This window comes from Neofelis nebulosa, chromosome 4 (assembly GCF_028018385.1).
Source record: "Neofelis nebulosa isolate mNeoNeb1 chromosome 4, mNeoNeb1.pri, whole genome shotgun sequence".
Classification (NCBI taxonomy): domain Eukaryota; kingdom Metazoa; phylum Chordata; class Mammalia; order Carnivora; family Felidae; genus Neofelis; species Neofelis nebulosa.
The window spans coordinates 22,840,090-22,858,118 of record NC_080785.1 but is presented as its reverse complement, the minus strand read 5'-3'; the positions used below and the strand labels follow the sequence as shown (position 1 = coordinate 22,858,118).

Sequence of the window (18,029 nt, the reverse complement as noted above, 5' to 3'; positions counted from 1 at the left end):
GGCCCCCGGGGCTGCGTCCTGGCCCCTACCGCCACGGGTCTGAGCTGGGACTAGCCCCGGCCCCCCCCAGCCAGCCACAGGGCAACCCAAGCCCGGAGCGGGCATTCTGCCCGCGATTTTATTTGGTTGGCACGTCGTGGATGGCGACTTCCGCAGGCCCCTTAGTCTCTGGAGACCGAAGCGAGAGGCCTGGAGGATTTGTTTTCACTTGATGACAGTGGCGTTTTTTATAATCCACTGCTGGGCCCTTCCATTGCGGAAGGCGTTCTCTCCTGGCACAGTTGTGGTGGGTTTCTCTTCCAGGAGCGATGAAAGGGTTAGTGGTTCCCAAATCATCTTGGAAGTCGGCATGTCACTCCCTGACTTGGCGACTGCTGTTAACAAAGCACAGGGCACCTTAGTGAATGTGCACATCCAGAGGGTCTGGAAGGACACCCAAATGTGAGGCAAGAAAGAGACCCACTTGGAGGGACCAAAAAGCTGGTCTTTACTCTTAGCAAGAGGGTAAAGTTCGGATCACGGACTACCATGCCCAACCTTCTTTATTTATAGTTCTGGATTCCTTCCCTTCATCAAAACCCAGTTTAAAACACTGCCAGTTTAGTCTTCCCTGTTTCATCCCGCCCCTTTCAAATGATTCCTTCTGCAACCATGTGGACACCCAGGTAACTCTTACTAAGGTGCATTCACTTGTATTCGTACTCTTCTTACTCTTTTCCTAAAGTGGAGGTGGTTTTCAGTTCTCCTGAGAGTGTAACTAAGAAAATGTTACTGCCTTTGGTTTCAGTGTCATCACTTTATCCAGATTCTCTTTTAACGTCTGCCTGTTGTTGGAAGCTTCCATGGCGGGCTCCTCTCGCTTCCATCCGTCCCCACTTTTTGGATGCGTTACGCCTTGTACATATCCCTTGACTCGGCTTCCTTATTCCTACTGCGATCGCCTTAATTCGGGCCCTGTCCTCTAACTCCTGGACAGCCTCCTAATCAGGCCCCATCCAAACCTTCTCTGTGTAATCTTTATTCGGATGCCTGGTAAACAAGGAAAGTGATTGGCTACTGGCAGAAGGAGGGCTGGCTGGCGGTATCCTTTGCTTGAAGTGGAGACATTGTTTCAACTCCACAGACCCTTTCTTTCGGGAAAGCACCACAATGGGCTCTTCAGATACTGTTATGTAAAGTACGTATGTACTCACTTTTCTTGAGGGAAACTGTAAAGTCGCCAGAAATCTAATAATTGTTGCAGACTGAGATATTAAGTGTTCTGTTCAGAAATGTAAATTGGGTAGATCATTAACAGGTTCTTGCCTGTTAATGATCTACCCAATTTACATTTTAATTTTTAATTATTATAAATTTGACTAAGTGTATGTCAGAAAAAAAAATGTAACTAGTATATCAAGCCCATGATGTCAGTGATGTAGTATTAGGACAGGAACACACACACAAAAACAAACAGGGGCGCCTGGGTGGTTCAGTTACTTGAGCATCCGACTCTTAATTTCGGCTGGGGTGGTGATCTCATGGTTCCTGGGTTCGAGCCCCGTCTCAGTCTCCCTGCTAATAGCACTGAGCCTGCTTGGGATTCTTGCTCTCTCCCTCTTTCTGCCCTTCCCCCCCCCCCCCATCCTCCCAACCTCGTTCCCTCTCTAAATAAATAAATAAATAAATAAATAAATAAAAGAAAAAACAAAAAACCTTTTAAAGAAAAACATTATATGAATAAGGGCAAATAACACATCAATATGGCCAAAACTATTAGAGTGGTAGGTGATGTCATCTGGGAAACACCACACTAGAGCTTTCTTGAAATTTGAGGGTTTATATGGGATCCAAAGCCTAACGCCACCTGGGCCTCTTAACAGTTGTTAGCTTCCATGCTATGAGAAAAAATAGTCTCCAGAACCTCCATGAGACTTGTTGATTTGCCCTTTTCTCTTGTCCCCCCAAATTTGTGCCTCCTGCCCACATCTCAGATCTGTAAGCCATTGCTTTGAAAGAAAGAAGCTTACCAGCTTTCTTCATATCTCTTTCACAGACTGAAGCAAAGTTGAGCTGAGGGTACATTTTTTTCTGTTTCTGCAAAGCACAGACCTTCATATACTGCCCGTCACTTTTGAAATCATTGTAGGTGGAAAACCTTCACAAAGAAAGCTCATTTAGTAGATCCTAGGGCAGGGGGTTAATGGAACCAGTCACTACTTTATCAGATTCTGGGGGAGAAGAAAGGACAGTGACTAGATGATGTTCATTGGTGGGAGTATTGCTCCATGGAAGGGAAGTTTCTAGAACCTAGCATTGTAAACCTGTGCAGGAACTCCAGAATCTCTTAGCTCTTCCCCAAATTAGATGTGGGCTGCTCCTATAACTCATTTCAAATGAAATCTCACAGCACCTTGTTCCTAAACTGCAGCCCTTTATATGCCCTAAGAGAAAATTTTGTTCTTTTTCTCACAGAGATCTTTGAGTACTTCTTGTCACTCTCGAAAATCATTCTTAGTGAAAAACCTTAGTTTTGCATTATTAACTCTCATTAGGGTCTAAATGAGGTTGGGGGTCATGTAGGGAAGCTGTCTCATCATTATGCAGTTATATATATTTCCTACAATCAAAAGTTTTTGTTAAGTTGTGATGAAAAGAGCAGCATGAATAAGGAAAAGAGAGGAAGGAAAATATTCACCTAAACCACTGTTCTTGCTTGGATGTAGGATCAGCCAACAGGGTCACAGGAAAGGTTGGTTTCAGCTCAGATCTTAACTTTTTTTTCTGAGACATCAGGGGTAGGCAGAAGTTCTCAGGGGGGTTGTGCTGGTAACCTTCCTGCAGCAGAGGGGTCAGTGAAGGAGGAAGCTGAACCCTTGGGACTGAACTAAGTTCCCGGACTAAGCTTCAATTCCTCTAAAAGGATGCGACAAACCCTGCCAGAGAGGGGAAGTGGGGACTGAAACCAAAAGAAGAGGAAGCCGTTCCCTGAGTGGACTAAAACACTAGACCCCCTTATCCATGGAAGATACATTCCAAGACCCCCAGTGGATGCCGAAAACCATGAAGGGTACCAAGCCCTAGACATATACTATCTTTCTTTCCTATACATACATATGATAACGTTTAATGTATAAATGAGGCACAGTGAGGGATTAATAGCAATAACCAATAAAATAGAATAATTATAATGTAACAAAGGTCATGTGAACATGGTCTCTCTCTCTAAAAATAGCGTACTGTACTGACCCTTCTTCCTGTGATGATGTGAGAAGGTAAAATGCCTACATGATGAAATGAGGGAATGGCGTATGCACTGTGACTTAGCATTAGTCCCTCTTGATTAGATTATACCCAATTTGATTGTGGGTAACTGAAACCCTGCAAAGGTAAACCACAGATGAGGGCTGGGGGTGCGGGGGGTGGGAACGGGTGTACCTATTTGCTTTGTTGTCAAAAAACTTGTCCAAAGCTTGGTCAGTTTCCTAAGTAATTGACTGGACTTGCCCAGTGGCCCTTTGAAGTGAACAGCAGAGGAATTTACCCAGTTTTGAGAAGGATTCAATTAGAGAATCGCTTAGGAAGCCAAGCATTTGGTACTAAATTGGGAGATAGATCCATGGGACCCTACCTTCCTTTCTCAAAGATGACTGCCTCATTCACATTCCCTTCTCTGTCTGCAGTGAAAAGGTCACAGAATGGGATGTTTTGTGAGGTAATAATTTCATCATTACTAAAGGTCATAGAATCAAAGACTTTCAGAAAAGCTCTTAAAGGTCATCCAGTCTAACCATTCATCTGACCCCCTAATCCCCTCCACAATATTAATACTAAGTAAGTGGTCAATCTTCCTACACCTAAAAGCCCAACCTGTTTCACCTTTGCTCAGCTGTTAGCTATCTCCCTGTAACTTTGACCCTGCAGCTCAAACAGAACAAATCCAATGTCTCTTCTGCAGGGTCTTTAAAGAATTTGAAGAGATCCATCACGTCCCTCCTAAGCTCATTCTCCTCTCTTAGGCTCAACATTGCCAGTATTTTGAACTTTCTTTCATGCGATGTGGCTTTGGGCTCCCTCTCCTTCTGCTTTTTCTCATCGTAACTCATTTGAGAAAGCAACCCTTTATATTCTTTCTAATATGCGACAATCTGAAATGAAAACAATATGCTAGCAACCGTGGGACCATCACCTTGTTAAAGACTCTATTCAAATGTCATCACCTCTTCCAGGAGCCTTGCCTAACTACACCATCTAAAATTGCCTCTCACGCTCATTGTGCTTCATTCCCTTATCCTGCTTTGTCATGGCACTTAGCACATTATATAGTATCTGTGTGATTGTTTGCATGTTGATGGTCTGTCTACCTCACTAGAATTAAACATCATTCAGGCAGTCCTTGGGGTAGTCACTGATGTATCCCTACTACGCGTAACAGTGCCTGGCACAAAGTAGGTGCTCCATAAATCCTCGTTGAATGAACGAAAGAACGAATGAATGACTAGGCTGATTAAATGACAACACAGTGAGCTTCTTCTCATAGAATTTTAAAGCCTCTTTAAAAAAAAATACTTCCAGGGTGCCTGGGTGGCTCAGTCGGTTGAGCGTCCGACTTCAGCTCAGGTCACGATCTCGCGGTCCGTGAGTTCAAGCCCTGTGTCAGGCTCTGGGCTGATGGCTCAGAGCCTGGAGCCTGCTTCCGATTCTGTGTCTCCCTTTCTCTCTGCCCCTCCCCTGCTCATGCTCTGTCTCTCTCTGTCTCAAAAATAAACGTTAAAAAAAAAAAATTAAAAAAAAATACTTCCTGTTGAACCATGTCTTTTAAATGCTGTACTTGTTCTCTTTAAGCTCTTCCAGGTTGGAGGAACTTCCGTTCACGTAACCTCAACAAATAGAGATTTTACTCTAAAAAAGCACATGTGCCTAGGAACGAAGTCATAGCTAACAATCTGGCCACAAAAAGAGCAGAAACTCTGCAGAGCGAGATCTCGCAGCAGAAAAACAGGAACGGAAAAGTATTTGGAATCCAAAACAGCGCTAGCTAAGGACTACAACAGCATGAGTTTGTATAGCTCGTCTCTAGCCCCGTATCATTAGCCTGTCTCCTACTTTCTTCCTGTCTGCTTCCCCCTCTCTCTGTGTTCACTCCCTACCTTTACCCTGTATCTTTCTCCTCCCTGTAGCTTCTGCTTGTTTGTTTCTACTTCCCTGTAACTTCAACCTGCCCCTCCTCTGCTTTCGTGGTCCCTGCACTACCCTCCTCCTCCTGGTTTGATTTTTTTCTGGCCTCTCTCTACCTGCCCCGTCGGCTTTCACTCTTACCACCTTGATCTTCCCCTTTTCCCCTTTTCCCCTTTTCCAGACCCAGAGGCATGGAAGGAGGACTCTGTCTGGCCTGGGGATTTGGGTCGTTGGTAGGTTGGCTGAAGTAACCACTGAGTTTACATCCAAAGGGCACAAATTCTGAGACTCAAGAGACCATGGGCAATGAATTAATTAACCCATATTCAGCATATATCATTGCATATTAGCATTTTCTCCCCCATTTGGAGAGGAATCTTTTACCGCCATTCCTCTAGCAACTAAGGAAATACTAACCTCAAATTCACCACTTGGTATTACAAGGGTCTGTCTCAGGTAATTTCTGTGATAATTAGATTCTTTTGTTTGCACTTTCACTTTATTTAATTTCTTCTTGTTATATTAGGCCTGCTCTCAAGGCTGTCAAGATCTTTTTTAGATCCCGATTCCTAAATATCTTTTAAATTGATTTTCTTCACTTCCTCGGCTATTAATTTAGTTCAATTCTTCAGCATCTCTCCCCTTAGCTTCATCACAATGAATCTTTCAAAATTGTATCTCTTCCCCAATGAACACAACTTTCTCCTCCAAAAAACGGTCTTTCTAAAAATGCCAATTTGAGTGTGCCTTTTATGTCCTGCCATTTACTCTCTTACATCTCCATAAGTGCTCCTCACTTCCTTGTGTCTTCATGTGTCTGCCTTTCCCTCTGATGGGGGTATTCTCCTGTCCTTTTGCCAAGGATCATATCCTCTGTAAAACCTCCCGGATCACTGCCTTTCCTCCGACAAAGATACTAATCTCTATGTGAGTTCTATATCTTGCATATTCTTTTATTATCCATATATCCTGGTATATTATAATAACTTTTCTATTTCTCATTTATTGATCAGTCTCTCCTACTAGTCTCCAAGTTCCTTCAAGATAGAAACTGTCCTGAAAGCATCCTTATATCTTAGTTCTTTGTTTAGCATATGTTCAGCAACTGTTTACGTGATTGAACGTGAACTTCTGCAGTGTAGAACCGAGCCCCAAGTGTCTGGCTGTTGTGATGGTACATCCTTTGCTGTGTTCCTCTCCCCTTCTCCTGACACCCAAAGCCGTGGGTATAAAGCATAATCCTTTCCCCATCTCCCGTTTAGTTATTTCTGTTCCTCGTTCCTCATTTCCTGATTTATCCTTTGCCACTTTACCCTCAACCCGAAAGCCAGTGGCTAGTTCACCTTTGGGGAATTACAAACTAAATGTCTTTGGCCAGGGAGGAACAGGTTCTAATTAGGACCCTCTTTTCTCCACGCAGTGGAGTTTCATGACACGAGCTTGTGCAATTCTGGTCCTGAGCCTCTCCAGATTCTTCCAGAATCTTCCAGATTCTTGCTCCAGATTCAGCAAGGCAGAAGAAGGAAGAAGATGGCTCCTGACACCATCTTCCACGTTAACTTAATTCCTTCTTCAAGCCACCTCCTGATTCCTCAGGGTCCTTCCTCAGGGTGCCAGGAAGCTTCCCCAGGCGCCATTACCTTGAGCAGCAATTCCTTGGGAAAGTATTTGGGTGCGATGTTCTTTCCTTGCTGGTCGAATGGGCAGGGAAGTGGGTTGTTGGTCATAATCAGTAAGGTCTTATCCTGATCATACTCTGTTACTTTTAATGTGAAGCTTTTGATTTTCCCGTTTCGAGCCAGGAATTTCTGCAGGGCAGTGGGCTTCAAAGGCTCATAGTACTGGGCCTGAGCAACACAGAGGTTTCCAGAGAGACAAAGGGATTAGATCAAGAGAAGATTAATCAATTGGCTAGTCTTCAGCCTCTGTGGGGGAGGGACAGACGCTGCACAGGGGCCGGACAAATCTGCTCTGAAGCAGATTTTACAGAAATCTGCTTGGTTTTACAGAAAACGTCTGAAGCCCTCTGTCCCTCTCTGCCCTCAGAACATTCCCCACAAATAGACGAAGGGGTGAGGAAGTGAGATGGGAGGGAAGGTTCCCACATAAAAGGAGCAAGATGACTTAGTCCTTCTGAAAAAGTGTAACATCGTGCCCAACACAATGGGGCAAACAGAAGCTTCCATGTCAAACCTAGGTGGCCTTCTCTACAAGTCTGTTTGAGGCAAAGGGAGAGATCGCCAGGCACCAAAGCTCCTTCCTTGTTCCGGGATACCAACACAGCCCCTCTCTCCATCTCCCCACCCACCAAGAGTTCTCCACAGGCACAACCACATTAACATGCATAATAAGCACGACCTTATAAAGGAGAAGCAGTCACAAAAGACTGCGTGTCATTTAAGACGTGATGGGGGAAGGGGCGGTCCCGTTAAATTTGCTTTTCCATCCCTAGGAGGGAGGCAGAGGATTGGCAAGGGAGAGAATAGAATACCTCCTATTAGAAATAGGTTTTCTCCACTTAAAAAAAAAAATCAGCTGCAGCCAACACCCCCTTCCCACCTCCTCCCTCGTCCCTCCCTATCACCGAACCCAGCACTGCCATAGGCCTGGTGTCCTAGGACAGCCCTGCTTTCCTGTCCCAGGAGTCTGCGCGGTCACAGAAGCTGGGGGCACCAGGAGGCATTTGGGATACCCTAGCAGTGGCCCTGCTGCTGAACCCTTAAGGATCCTGGCGGGGATGAATGCTTTTTCCACCTACCATATTTGGATGGACTGTGTATTCCTGAAGGTTCTTCAGGACAAATTTTGAAGGCCCGACTGCATCAAAAATCTAGAGACAATAATTGAGATCAGGAGTTTCAAGTTGCACCTGTCCTAAACAGCATTCCATTCCTTACCTCACCTCACCCTAGGCTGACCCTAAAAACCGGTCAGAAGAACAAAGTCCTCCCAGTTTTGTACCCTGGGATCCCGGGATGCGGCCACAGCAAGGAGAGCTACGTTCCGAGGCATCCTGACAGGGAAGCTTGTACGTGGAAAAGGTGGGCCTGCTTTATTATGAATGTCAGATAAAGCTGTGGGGAGGGAAGTGGGTAAAGGGCAGCATTAAAGTTCAGATGGGGACAAATCACTCCAAGGGATCGCACCTCTTCCTTCTGCCTTTTCCATTTCTATAGGGGTAAAATCTAGTGAAAATCAACATGGAGGACACCCTCTCGGGAGAAAAGCAAGTTATAAAAGGGCAACAACTGAAGGCTTGTGGTGCAAGGGAGCCCTAGGGATCACTGCCTGCCGAGCTGGAAGCAGACACACAGAGGAAGAGAGAAACAACGGTGCATTTTGCTTTTTTTGAATATTTCGGCAGCACACGATTCTTCCAGAAGTGATGGCAAAAAATAATTGAATGTTGGTCATACTTTTGTCCACCGCTTTGCATTTCTCTGCTGGTGGACGTGCTGGTGGTTGGCAGACTGTTGGAGGGTCGTGTCTGGTGGACGTGCTGGTGAAGGGCAGACTGTTGGGGTGTCGCGTCTGGTCGTACAGTGGCCGGGCCTTCTGCATCGCCTTCGCTGACCCCGGTGTTGCTGCCTGGCCTCTAGCTCAGCCCTAACTTATCCACAGATGAGTCAAAAGGATGAGGACAGAAGGAAATGAAAGCTGAGTTACCTCCTTTGGGCTTGGCATAATCGGAAATCAGAAAAAGAGGAGGAGTCACAATCCTGTGTGTGGACCAACATTTCCAAGGATTGCCATGCCCCCGAGGAGGTGATATGGTAAGGTGGGGCACAGAGGAAACAGAACATGCACTGAGAGGTGAGGAAAGTGTGGATGTGAATGGAAAAGAGGGAAGGTGTAAGGATGGGACAGAACCGTACAATGGGGGAAGGTGTTATGTTCCTAGAGGAAAATGCCAGAAGCTGGCAATGCCCAGGGGTGGGGGTGGGGGTGGGGGGAAATGTGGACTAGGAGGAGGCCTATCAGAGCCATGCCATACATTCCATTAGGAACAATGGGAAGCAATAAATCCAAAGATGCAATGATTCAATTTTTGGAAAACTGAAATCCCTTTGTTCAAAACAAAGATACATTAGGAATAGTCCCCTTCACAGATATGCTACATATATTCAGAACCACAGAAATCTCAGGAAAACGTGAGAGAAAGATGTGAAGACTTTTCTCTTGTAGGTTTTTTTAAAAATTAATTTTAGGGGGGGAAATCTCAAAGGAAAATGTTTTCACTCTTGAATTTTTCTGAAGTGTTGCATCTCAGCTCCAAATGAGTCTACGGCAGTTGACTAAGCCCACGGGAGTGTCCCAAGTGGAATATGTGTTTAGTTTTATGTTGAATTGTACTATCGTGGCTGGTAAAATAAAAGTTGGCCTGGAAAATTCACTTGAATATGAAAAACCTGGGGAAGCAACCAAACCATCCAATGGAGTTTTGCTGCAAGAGGTGGCCATAAAGCCTAGCTAAGTAGGTTTTCTAAGATAGGCTTATGGTCCCTGGCTTCTAGCCCTGATTTGTCGCGGATACATCCCTGTCTCTTTTCTATGTCTCTGTTTCCCTTTCATAAAATTAGGATAAATTACCCTTGCTGTCTGTACAAACATTGACCGTTTCTTGCTCTTCAACAGGAGGTCTGTGAACCCCACTCCCAAAGTACTCAGAGTAACTCCAAAGAAAGACTATACATACACATTTACTAAGGCTCTTTCTCACCTCATCGTTATCAACCCCTATTCCTTTCTCAAGTTTAACTGAGCTGGTTCCTGGAGTCGTTGATATGGCATCTTGGAACCTGAAAAAGTGGAAAATCCAATGGTATTTGCTTACTCAGAGGCCTGGTCGTTGGCATATTCTCAATCTCCCTCAACAAAGTTTGGGAGCCCGGCTTAGAGGAGCCCAGTTTGGGTGGTCACTAATTGAATATGCACGTATAGGATTTGTTATTATCCAGCCTGCATTCTGGTGGGGGGGGGGTGGGGAACAAAACTTCAGTTCAGTGAGTTCAGCAAGTGGGACCTCTTGGAGATATGATGATACCTGATAAGTTGAATTCTTCAAAAATAAGGGTGTTAGACAGCTTAAGGACATTCTTTTGGGCACCTGGACCTTTATAATATCCTTAAAGACGACCTACTGTTTTGAATGCCTACCTGCCTACTCTTCTCCACAGGGAAATGGCTCTACCTTTGCCAATAATTAACTAATGATTCCATGAAAAGGGACATTATTAGTGGAACTTCACAACTAAATTTCCAATTCTGAATGACTATGCTTGGATTACCGGCTCCCTCTTGTACCTAACCACATCTAAGTTTCTCTATCTAGAACTAAGATGGTAAAAATCATGAATGGCAAATATTCTCATACTCTGTGTTTTCTCTTAGTTTCAGATCCCCTGCCCAGATACCAGTTCCTTTTGGCGAGAAGAGGGAGGGAGGCAGAAGTTGCAATATTTAGTAATAAAGTGTTTTAGATTCCATATTTTAGATTCCATGATTAATTCCACTAAACCCATTTACTGCCTGAACATAGGGAAAGATGCTCATCAGTAAGACTGGGTTAAGGATTAAAATAGATGGCCTGCTTCCTCCTTGGAGATAATTCCTGTTTGGGTATTAACTAGCTTACATTAAATAGAAGCCTGGGACTACCTGAAGTAGACCTCTCTCCTCTAAAAATGAGGGTGGCAGGGGCGCCTGGGTGGTTCAGTCGGTTAGGCGTCCGACTTCGGCTCAGGTCACGATCTCGCGGTCTGTGAGTTCGAGCCCCGCGTCAGGCTCTGGGCTCACGGCTCAGAGCCCGGAGCCTGCTTCCGGTTCTGTGTCTCCCTCTCTCGCTGCCCCTCCCCTGCTCATGCTCTGTCTCAAAAATAAATAAAAACATTAAAAAATAAAAAGAAATAAAAATGAGGGTGGCCGTGTAAGGACCAAACTAAGAAAAACAGAAATAGCCAAGCTATGTAGTCAGCGGGTCCACTGCTGTAGGATGGTAAGAATCATCCCCAATCCAGTATCAAGTCCCATCCAAGCACGGCTCACTTCCACCTGTCGCTGGCTGCCGACTCCATCCTTAACTCAGGCCAGACGTCTTAAAAATAGTCTCAAGGGGAGCAGGTGACACATTGTGGGTAGACCAAAATAAATTCATCCCCCACTTAACATCTTAAAGGTGGTACCTTTTTTATGTGTCCTACTATCTTAAGCCATCTAATAATAATATACTGTAATCTTTATTGTAGCACTTTTAAAAAATGATTCTCTATTAGCTCAAAGGCAGCACAGGATCCCGGATACTCTTTATGCCAATTTAAGGCATAGAGCTGTGGGGGAAATTCTCCTACAGCCCAGCAGTGTCCACCAAGGACAGTCTGGTGCTTTACTTTTGACAACTCTATTCTCATTGCTGCACGAAACACAGACCAAGATCCGGTTTTTGATCTGAGGACAGTCAGTCAATTAAAATATTTTTGAATGTTCATTTTTTTTTATTTTGAGAGAGAGAGAGAGAGAGAGAGCAGGGGAAGGGCAGAGAGAGATGGAGACAGAAGATCCCAAGCAGACTCCGTGCTGTCAGTGCAGAGCCCGATGCAGGGCTTAATCTCACAAACTGTGAGCTCATGCCCTAAGCCGACATCAAGAGCTGGACGCTTAACCGGCTGAGCCACCCAGGTGCCCCTAAAACATTTTTAATGAGTCTACTCTGTGACTAGTACTGTTCAGAGTGATAGGGGCTACAACAAATGCTTGCATAAAATCGTCCTTATAAATTAGTTGGGCAAAGAAAAGTACACACTTGGTCTGTCTCTTTTGGCCCATCGCTGTTCACTGCTAAGTGGGTCAATCCAAGGCAAGTATTCACCCAGAGGCCAAAGTCAGTGTCTCCAAAGAGTCCAGGTTCTGTAGGGGCTCAATTCAATCCATTTCTTCCTTAGCACACACTGTGTGTCCAGCCCCGTTCTTGATCCTGTTTTGGAAACAAGGCTGGTAGGTGTTGTTGTGAATGCAGAGAATGCACAAGACATGATGACTTTTGTCCTCAAGAACTTAGGTGGTAAACGGCGGAGTGGAAGGGGTGGGTGGGGGGAGGAAGTGACTGTTAAGTGTGAAATAGAAAGGACAAATACATGCTAGTACATTAGGTGAGTCATTTCACCTCTCGGGGCCTTAATTTCCTCATTTGTAAAAGTGGAGAGAGTTAACCAAATGATTTAAAGATAATATTCTAATTCCTTTTGACAGCGCGAAGAATTTTCCTACATAAAGACCTGAAGTAAAATCCATTCACGGGTTAGTCGTGGGAGAGAGTTGGAGAGCAGCCATGCTTTAATTTACATCCCCTTTCAATACAACCACCCTCTCATAGGTTAGGTCTATAAAACCAGGGAAAGGGTGTGTATATGTTGGTGTGGGAGGGGGTGGCAGGAAGTTGCTATATTTCTTTGATATGAACAATTTAAAATGGAAGATAAAAGTTGACGGTGGACAAGCCACTATTTCGAGAAGAGAGGTCAGTGAGGCTCACGGGGATGTTTCCCAAAGGATGTGGAGCTTGAGCTGGGCCTTATAAGATGGTGGGTGAAGTCACCTGACTGGAAGGTATTTGTCGTTGTTGTTTTAAGTAGCAAGACCTAAAAGTGGATAGGTCGGGTGGGATCAAATCATGGGGGTCTTGGTAATGAAGGAGGAACTTTGATAAGGTCTTTCAGCCCAAGCTCCTATCAAGCCCATGGGTTTGGAGGAAAGATCTGCCTTAGTGTTGAGAATGTCGATAAGTGATTATTTAAGGTTTATACCTAGTTTGGTTGTCTAGACATAAACCCTAAAGACAATTGTCTAGAGTTTATGACTAGACTGAGCTAAACTCTGAAAGTTCCCTCAAGGGTAATAGACTAATGAGGTTTTCACCCTTTTCTCACCTTTAATTTACTGGAATCATGAGTCCAATTCACGCGGATACTGAAACTAAAATAAAAAGAAGCCACCCAACTGGAAGGTACAAATCTTGGGTTGCTTTTCTGCAACGCAGGGTGGAAAAAACCAAAATCACACAAACACAAAAATGACACCCAGACTAAAAATGGAAAGATCTGGTGTATAATACCTTGAAGGACATCAGGAGACCTTAGTTCATTGAGGAAGGACAGATTCCTTGGCACTGAAAACTTCCATTTTGAAAGTGTTTTATTCTTTTCTTGATTCTGGAGGAGACACAGGAATTTGTGATGAACAGGCAATCTAGAATGCTCAGGTGTTCTATGTTGGAGTGAGCACAAAGGCTTCAACAAAATCTGCACCGATCTGCTCCAATTTGTTTTTTTTCAACCTGTGACTTCCCTGTACATACACTGACGTTGTCACCATACCTTAACTTCTACTTTATTTTTTCTTAATGTTTATTTACTTATTTTGAGAGAGAGAGCGAGAGAGAGAGAGAGGGAGAGGGAGAATACCAAGCAGGCTCTGCACTTTCAACACAGAACCCAATGCAGGGCTCAGTCCCACGAACCGTGGGATCATGACCTGAGATGAAATCTAGAGTCGGACGCTTAACCGACCGAGCCACCCAGGCGCCCCAATCAACCTCTACTTTAACCTATTCCTCAAATACAGTGAACTTTCTCTCTTATTCCCCATACTTAAAAACCTCTCCCCACGTCTTCAAACCATTTGAACCTTCTTCTTTCTTTATATTACCACTGAGGTCTTTCCTCTTTAGAGAAGACTTTCCAGATCAATCCGATCCCAAACTCTAGCCTGCAGGCACTGCTTTTTGTGCACACAATTCTATCTTGTAGTTTTACCTGTACTTTTCTTCTGTGCAGGTACTGTTTGCCTCCTACACAGTAAGGTCCTTGAAAGTGACATGTGAGTTATATATATATCGGTCCCCCCCCCCCACTACCACAGTGTTTTGTATATTAGGCATTCAAACTTAATATTTACTTCCGTATGCTTCCTGACCATTTGTGACATGTTAAACACCATCCTAGGCAATGGGAACAAACATAAATCCCAGTCCTTGACCTCAAGGAGCTCATAGTTTAGCCAGGAGGAGATGAAGAAAGAGTTCAATTCAACAGATTGCAATGCATGTATCAGGGATCTGTTCAAGGGGCTGTTGAATCAAAGAGGAAGAGCACTAAACCCTGGGAGACATTTGGAACTAACACCTAAACCGAGCCTGGAAAGGTGAGTACAAGTAGCTTATGCCTGGAACATAAGATTTAACATAAAAGCAGCAAGAGATGGGACTAGAAAGGAAGCCAAGGTCCAAATCCTAGAGTGTAGACCCTGATAGAAGCTTGTAAGTCACCCTATGAGTAATAAAGAGCTATCGAGGGATTAAGTTGGGAGATACGTTGAACAATATGTATTTTAGAAATACAAAAATGGTGGCAGAGTGAACTATATATTGGAAAGGCACAGAGGCCTTTAAGAAGGCTATGGTATGGAGGAAGGAGTGAGAAATTAAATGGGTCGCAAATTTGTGCCATTCACCTCTGTCTCCCAGCCCTGGATGACCTATGCAAAGATGGCCAACCATATTCTCTCCGCTAGGGATTTGAGAGCTTGATAAAGACACAGAAAGATGGGAGATGATTGTAGCTGAATTGTCCTCTGCAGCATCCCAGGCAGAAGGGCTAAGCCCCGCCTGCTGAGGTCCCCAGAGCCGCTGCAGATCTAGCCCTCCCTGACGCATGGTTATTCAGTTTTCCCTTCAATCTGGGAGCTTTCCCAATAGCTTTTCGAAGACCGCTCCCCCCCACCCCCACCCGCCTTCTTTTTTTCCCCTGAAACTAGCCAGCGTTCATTTCTGTTGTTTGCCATCAAAACAAAACAAAACAAAAACAACACCTAAACTGACAGAGGCTCTAAAGACGATCAGCAGCAGTGAGGAGGGATAAATGAAGGACCTCTGAACGATGTTAGGAAGATAGAATTAACAGGACTTGTTAACCAATTGGATCCGCAGGCTGATGGATATAGTCACATTTTTAGCTTGGTTGCTTGAGTGGATAGGGGTGCAATTTACTACATTAGAAAATAAGGAAGATAGAGTGAATTTGGGGGATAAATGATGATTTGTGGTTTGGGTTTGTTAAATAGGAGGTGCAGGTAGGGACTTCGTCTCGCAAATGGTTTAAAAGATGGGTCTGGAGCCCGAGAGAGGCTTGGGATAGAATTACTCTTTCGGGAGCCAGCCTCGAGTATAGGTGCCCGTGAAAGCCATTGGAGTAGATGTGATCAAGCAGGAGGATTGGTGAACTCAAGACACAAAGGCACAAGACAGAGCCCCGGGCGATACAAACGCCAAAGGAAGAGCAGCCTGAGCAGATGTATAGAGAACACTGAAAAGGAGGGGCCAGAGGCTGGAAGAGAACCAGGAACGGAAATCTTGGAAAGAGACGACACCCGTGAAAAATGGAGAACCTCGACCTCACCCCAGCGTCGAAACTGCAGCTTTTGAAGGTTCAGAAAGCTGCTTTTAAAACTCAAAAAAGGGGCGCCTGGGTGGCTCAGTCGGTTAAGCATCTGACTTCAGCTCAGGTCACGATCTTGCGGTCCGTGAGTTCGAGCCCCGCGTCGGGCTCTGTGATGACAGCTCAGAGCCTGGAGCCTGTTTCAGATTCTGTGTCTCCCTCTCTCTCTGACCCTCCCCCGTTCATGCTCTGTCTCTCCCTGTCTCAAAATTAAAATAAACATTAAAAAAAAAAAATCTTAAAAAAAAAAATAAAACTCAAAAAAGTTGTCAAAGCTTAACAAACAATCCAGCGCCACTGACTGTAAGGGAGATAAGTCTAGATTGAACGAACCTCCTAAGCTGGAGTTCATGGCAGAGCCAGGATTTGCTGGAGCAAATGGAGAGAAGACAACGTGAATGTGTCACGCATTCTCCACTCACGGCCTTCTTTTGCAGACACGGGGTGCATAGCGACCCAAACTTGGGTCCATTGTCCCTTTTCACTGCATCTTGGGTATCGACCTGCGACAGGACCTGAGAGTGGGTCCCGCATCCCTTCATCTCCATGGCTTTTCACATCCAAATGGAGGCCTCACAGACCAGGGAACATCCGGGTAGCGAGGATGGGGTGCTGGGGTGGCACAGGGCATCCTGGGAGACGTGACCTGAGGAGCAGAGAGCAGTGAGTGAGGGCACAAGCCTGGAAGAACTCCTTGGGGAACCATTTGCTTCCTCTCCTCCTATTTTGAACGGCTTATAAAATAGAGACGTCTACCCTCTTGAAAGTAAACGTAGCGGCACATAGTGCTGAGCAAGGGGGAACTTCTCTCGTTCTTGACTCTCCCTTTCATAAACAGCCTGCCGGCAGCGTGTGGCAACCCATCTGGGGAGGCTCTTCCTTGTCAGGGGACACTTACTGTTGATCAGTGACCAGATACGTCTTTCTGGTGAAGAGGGATGTGTTAGGAAGCCAAACGTCTACCTAGGCCCCAGCCATGGTCTCCAAACTAGCTGCTAGCAAACAGACCCACAACCAAAAAACCATGAAATTTTGAATGCCTCTCGTTCCTGCACGTTTTTATTAATTGCTTCAGAACCCGCGGGAAGAGATGTTTGGTACCTCGACTGTTTCGGCACCCTGGCGACCGTAAACGCTGTGGCTGCAGTCTCAGTGTTCTCCATTGGTGCGGAGACCAGAGAACCAGGAAAGAGGGGGTTCAGAAAGTTATCTCCTTAGCAAAGCAAACATGAAAGCCTGCGAGAAGCTGGAGCCCGGGCAGGGAGTTTTGCCTGGCAACCTGTCTTCCATCCGTGGGCAGAGCGGGACTGGGATTTATAAATTCATTCGTCCCCGCTTTGGCCAACACCAAATCTGAACAGAACTAGCATTATTCAGAGATGAATGAATGGAAAATGATTTTCAGAGCTAACGAATTTTATGGGGAGGAGAAGGTAGCAGCAGTAACAGCCACCCTGGCTTAAATAGGGAGCTAAGGAAGACTGCCAAAAATGGAGAGACATAGAGAAGAGCAGGAAATTGGGAATCTGGGAAATACAAGGCCATGAAATTTGTTTGTAGACCTCTTAAAAACATGGGGATGTCTATACTACCCAAAGCAACCTACAGATTTAATGCGATCCCTATCAAAATACCAACAGCATTTTTTTTACAGAACTAGAAAAAATAATACTAAAACTTTTATGGAACCACAAAAGACCCCAACTAGCCAAAATGATCTTGAAAAAGAAAAACAAAGAGGGGAGTGAAAAAGAAAAACTCCCCAGCGGAGTGGGATTGAGACCTGCGTTGGGCTCAAGCCGGCTTAAGATTGTCTCTCTCTTGACTGTTAAAAACTGAGAGCAAACTGAGGGTTGATGGTGGGTGGGAGGCAGGGGAGGGTGGGGGATGGATATTGAGGAGGGCACCTTTTGGGATGAGCACTGGGTGTTGTATGGAAACCAATTTGACAAGAAATTTCATATATTAAAATAAATAAATAAATAATAATTAAAAAAAAAAGATTCTCTCTCTCTTTCTCTCTCCCTCTGCCCCTCTCCCTCGCTCATGTGCATCCTCTCTCTCTCTCCAAAAGAAAAAGATGAAGCTGGAGATATCACAATTCCAGATTTCAAATTATACTGCAAAGCTGTAGTAATCTAAACAGTATGGCGCTGGCACAAAAATAGACACATGGATGAACAGAACAGGATAGAAAGCTAGAAACAAACTGACGATCATATGGTCAATTGCTCTTTTACAAACGAGGCAAGAATTGTCTCTTTAACAAATGGGGTTGGGAAAACCGGACGGCTATATGCAAAAGAATGAAACTGGACCACTTCCTTACAAACATACACAAAGATAAACTCAAAATGGATTAAAGACCTAAATCTGAGACCTGAA

The 18,029-nt window shown here is 44.8% G+C and overlaps 1 protein-coding gene across 3 annotated transcripts; it reads right to left on the bottom strand.

Annotated features, from left to right (window-relative positions):
• Positions 1–94: 94 nt before the first annotated feature.
• Positions 95–13,378, bottom strand: TSGA13 (testis specific 13). 3 transcript variants are annotated; one of them, XM_058724257.1, is made up of 8 exons: positions 13,265–13,378; positions 11,957–12,127; positions 9,878–9,956; positions 7,916–7,987; positions 6,798–7,004; positions 2,678–2,817; positions 2,010–2,137; positions 95–374 (listed from the first exon to the last, which is right to left on the bottom strand). In XM_058724257.1, exons 2-8 carry the CDS (start codon positions 11,977–11,979, stop codon positions 205–207), a joined length of 819 nt encoding a protein of 272 aa, XP_058580240.1. In that variant the 5' UTR covers positions 11,980–12,127; positions 13,265–13,378; the 3' UTR covers positions 95–204. The 3 variants fall into 3 exon arrangements, with proteins under 3 accessions (XP_058580240.1, XP_058580242.1, XP_058580239.1); XM_058724259.1 differs by having other exon boundaries at positions 95–371; positions 13,080–13,368; XM_058724256.1 differs by having other exon boundaries at positions 13,080–13,364.
• Positions 13,379–18,029: the final 4,651 nt, after the last annotated feature.

Excerpts from the sequence above, each read along its gene's own strand:
- TSGA13 (XM_058724257.1), bottom strand. The coding sequence starts at position 11,979 with ATGGGCCAAAAGAGACAGACCAA. Across the intron at positions 7,988-9,877 it reads TAGGGGTTGATAACGATGAG|ATTTTTGATGCAGTCGGGCC; the intron begins GTGAGAAAGAGC and ends TATTGTCTCTAG. Across the intron at positions 7,005-7,915 it reads ACACAGTCCATCCAAATATG|GCCCAGTACTATGAGCCTTT; the intron begins GTAGGTGGAAAA and ends TGTGTTGCTCAG.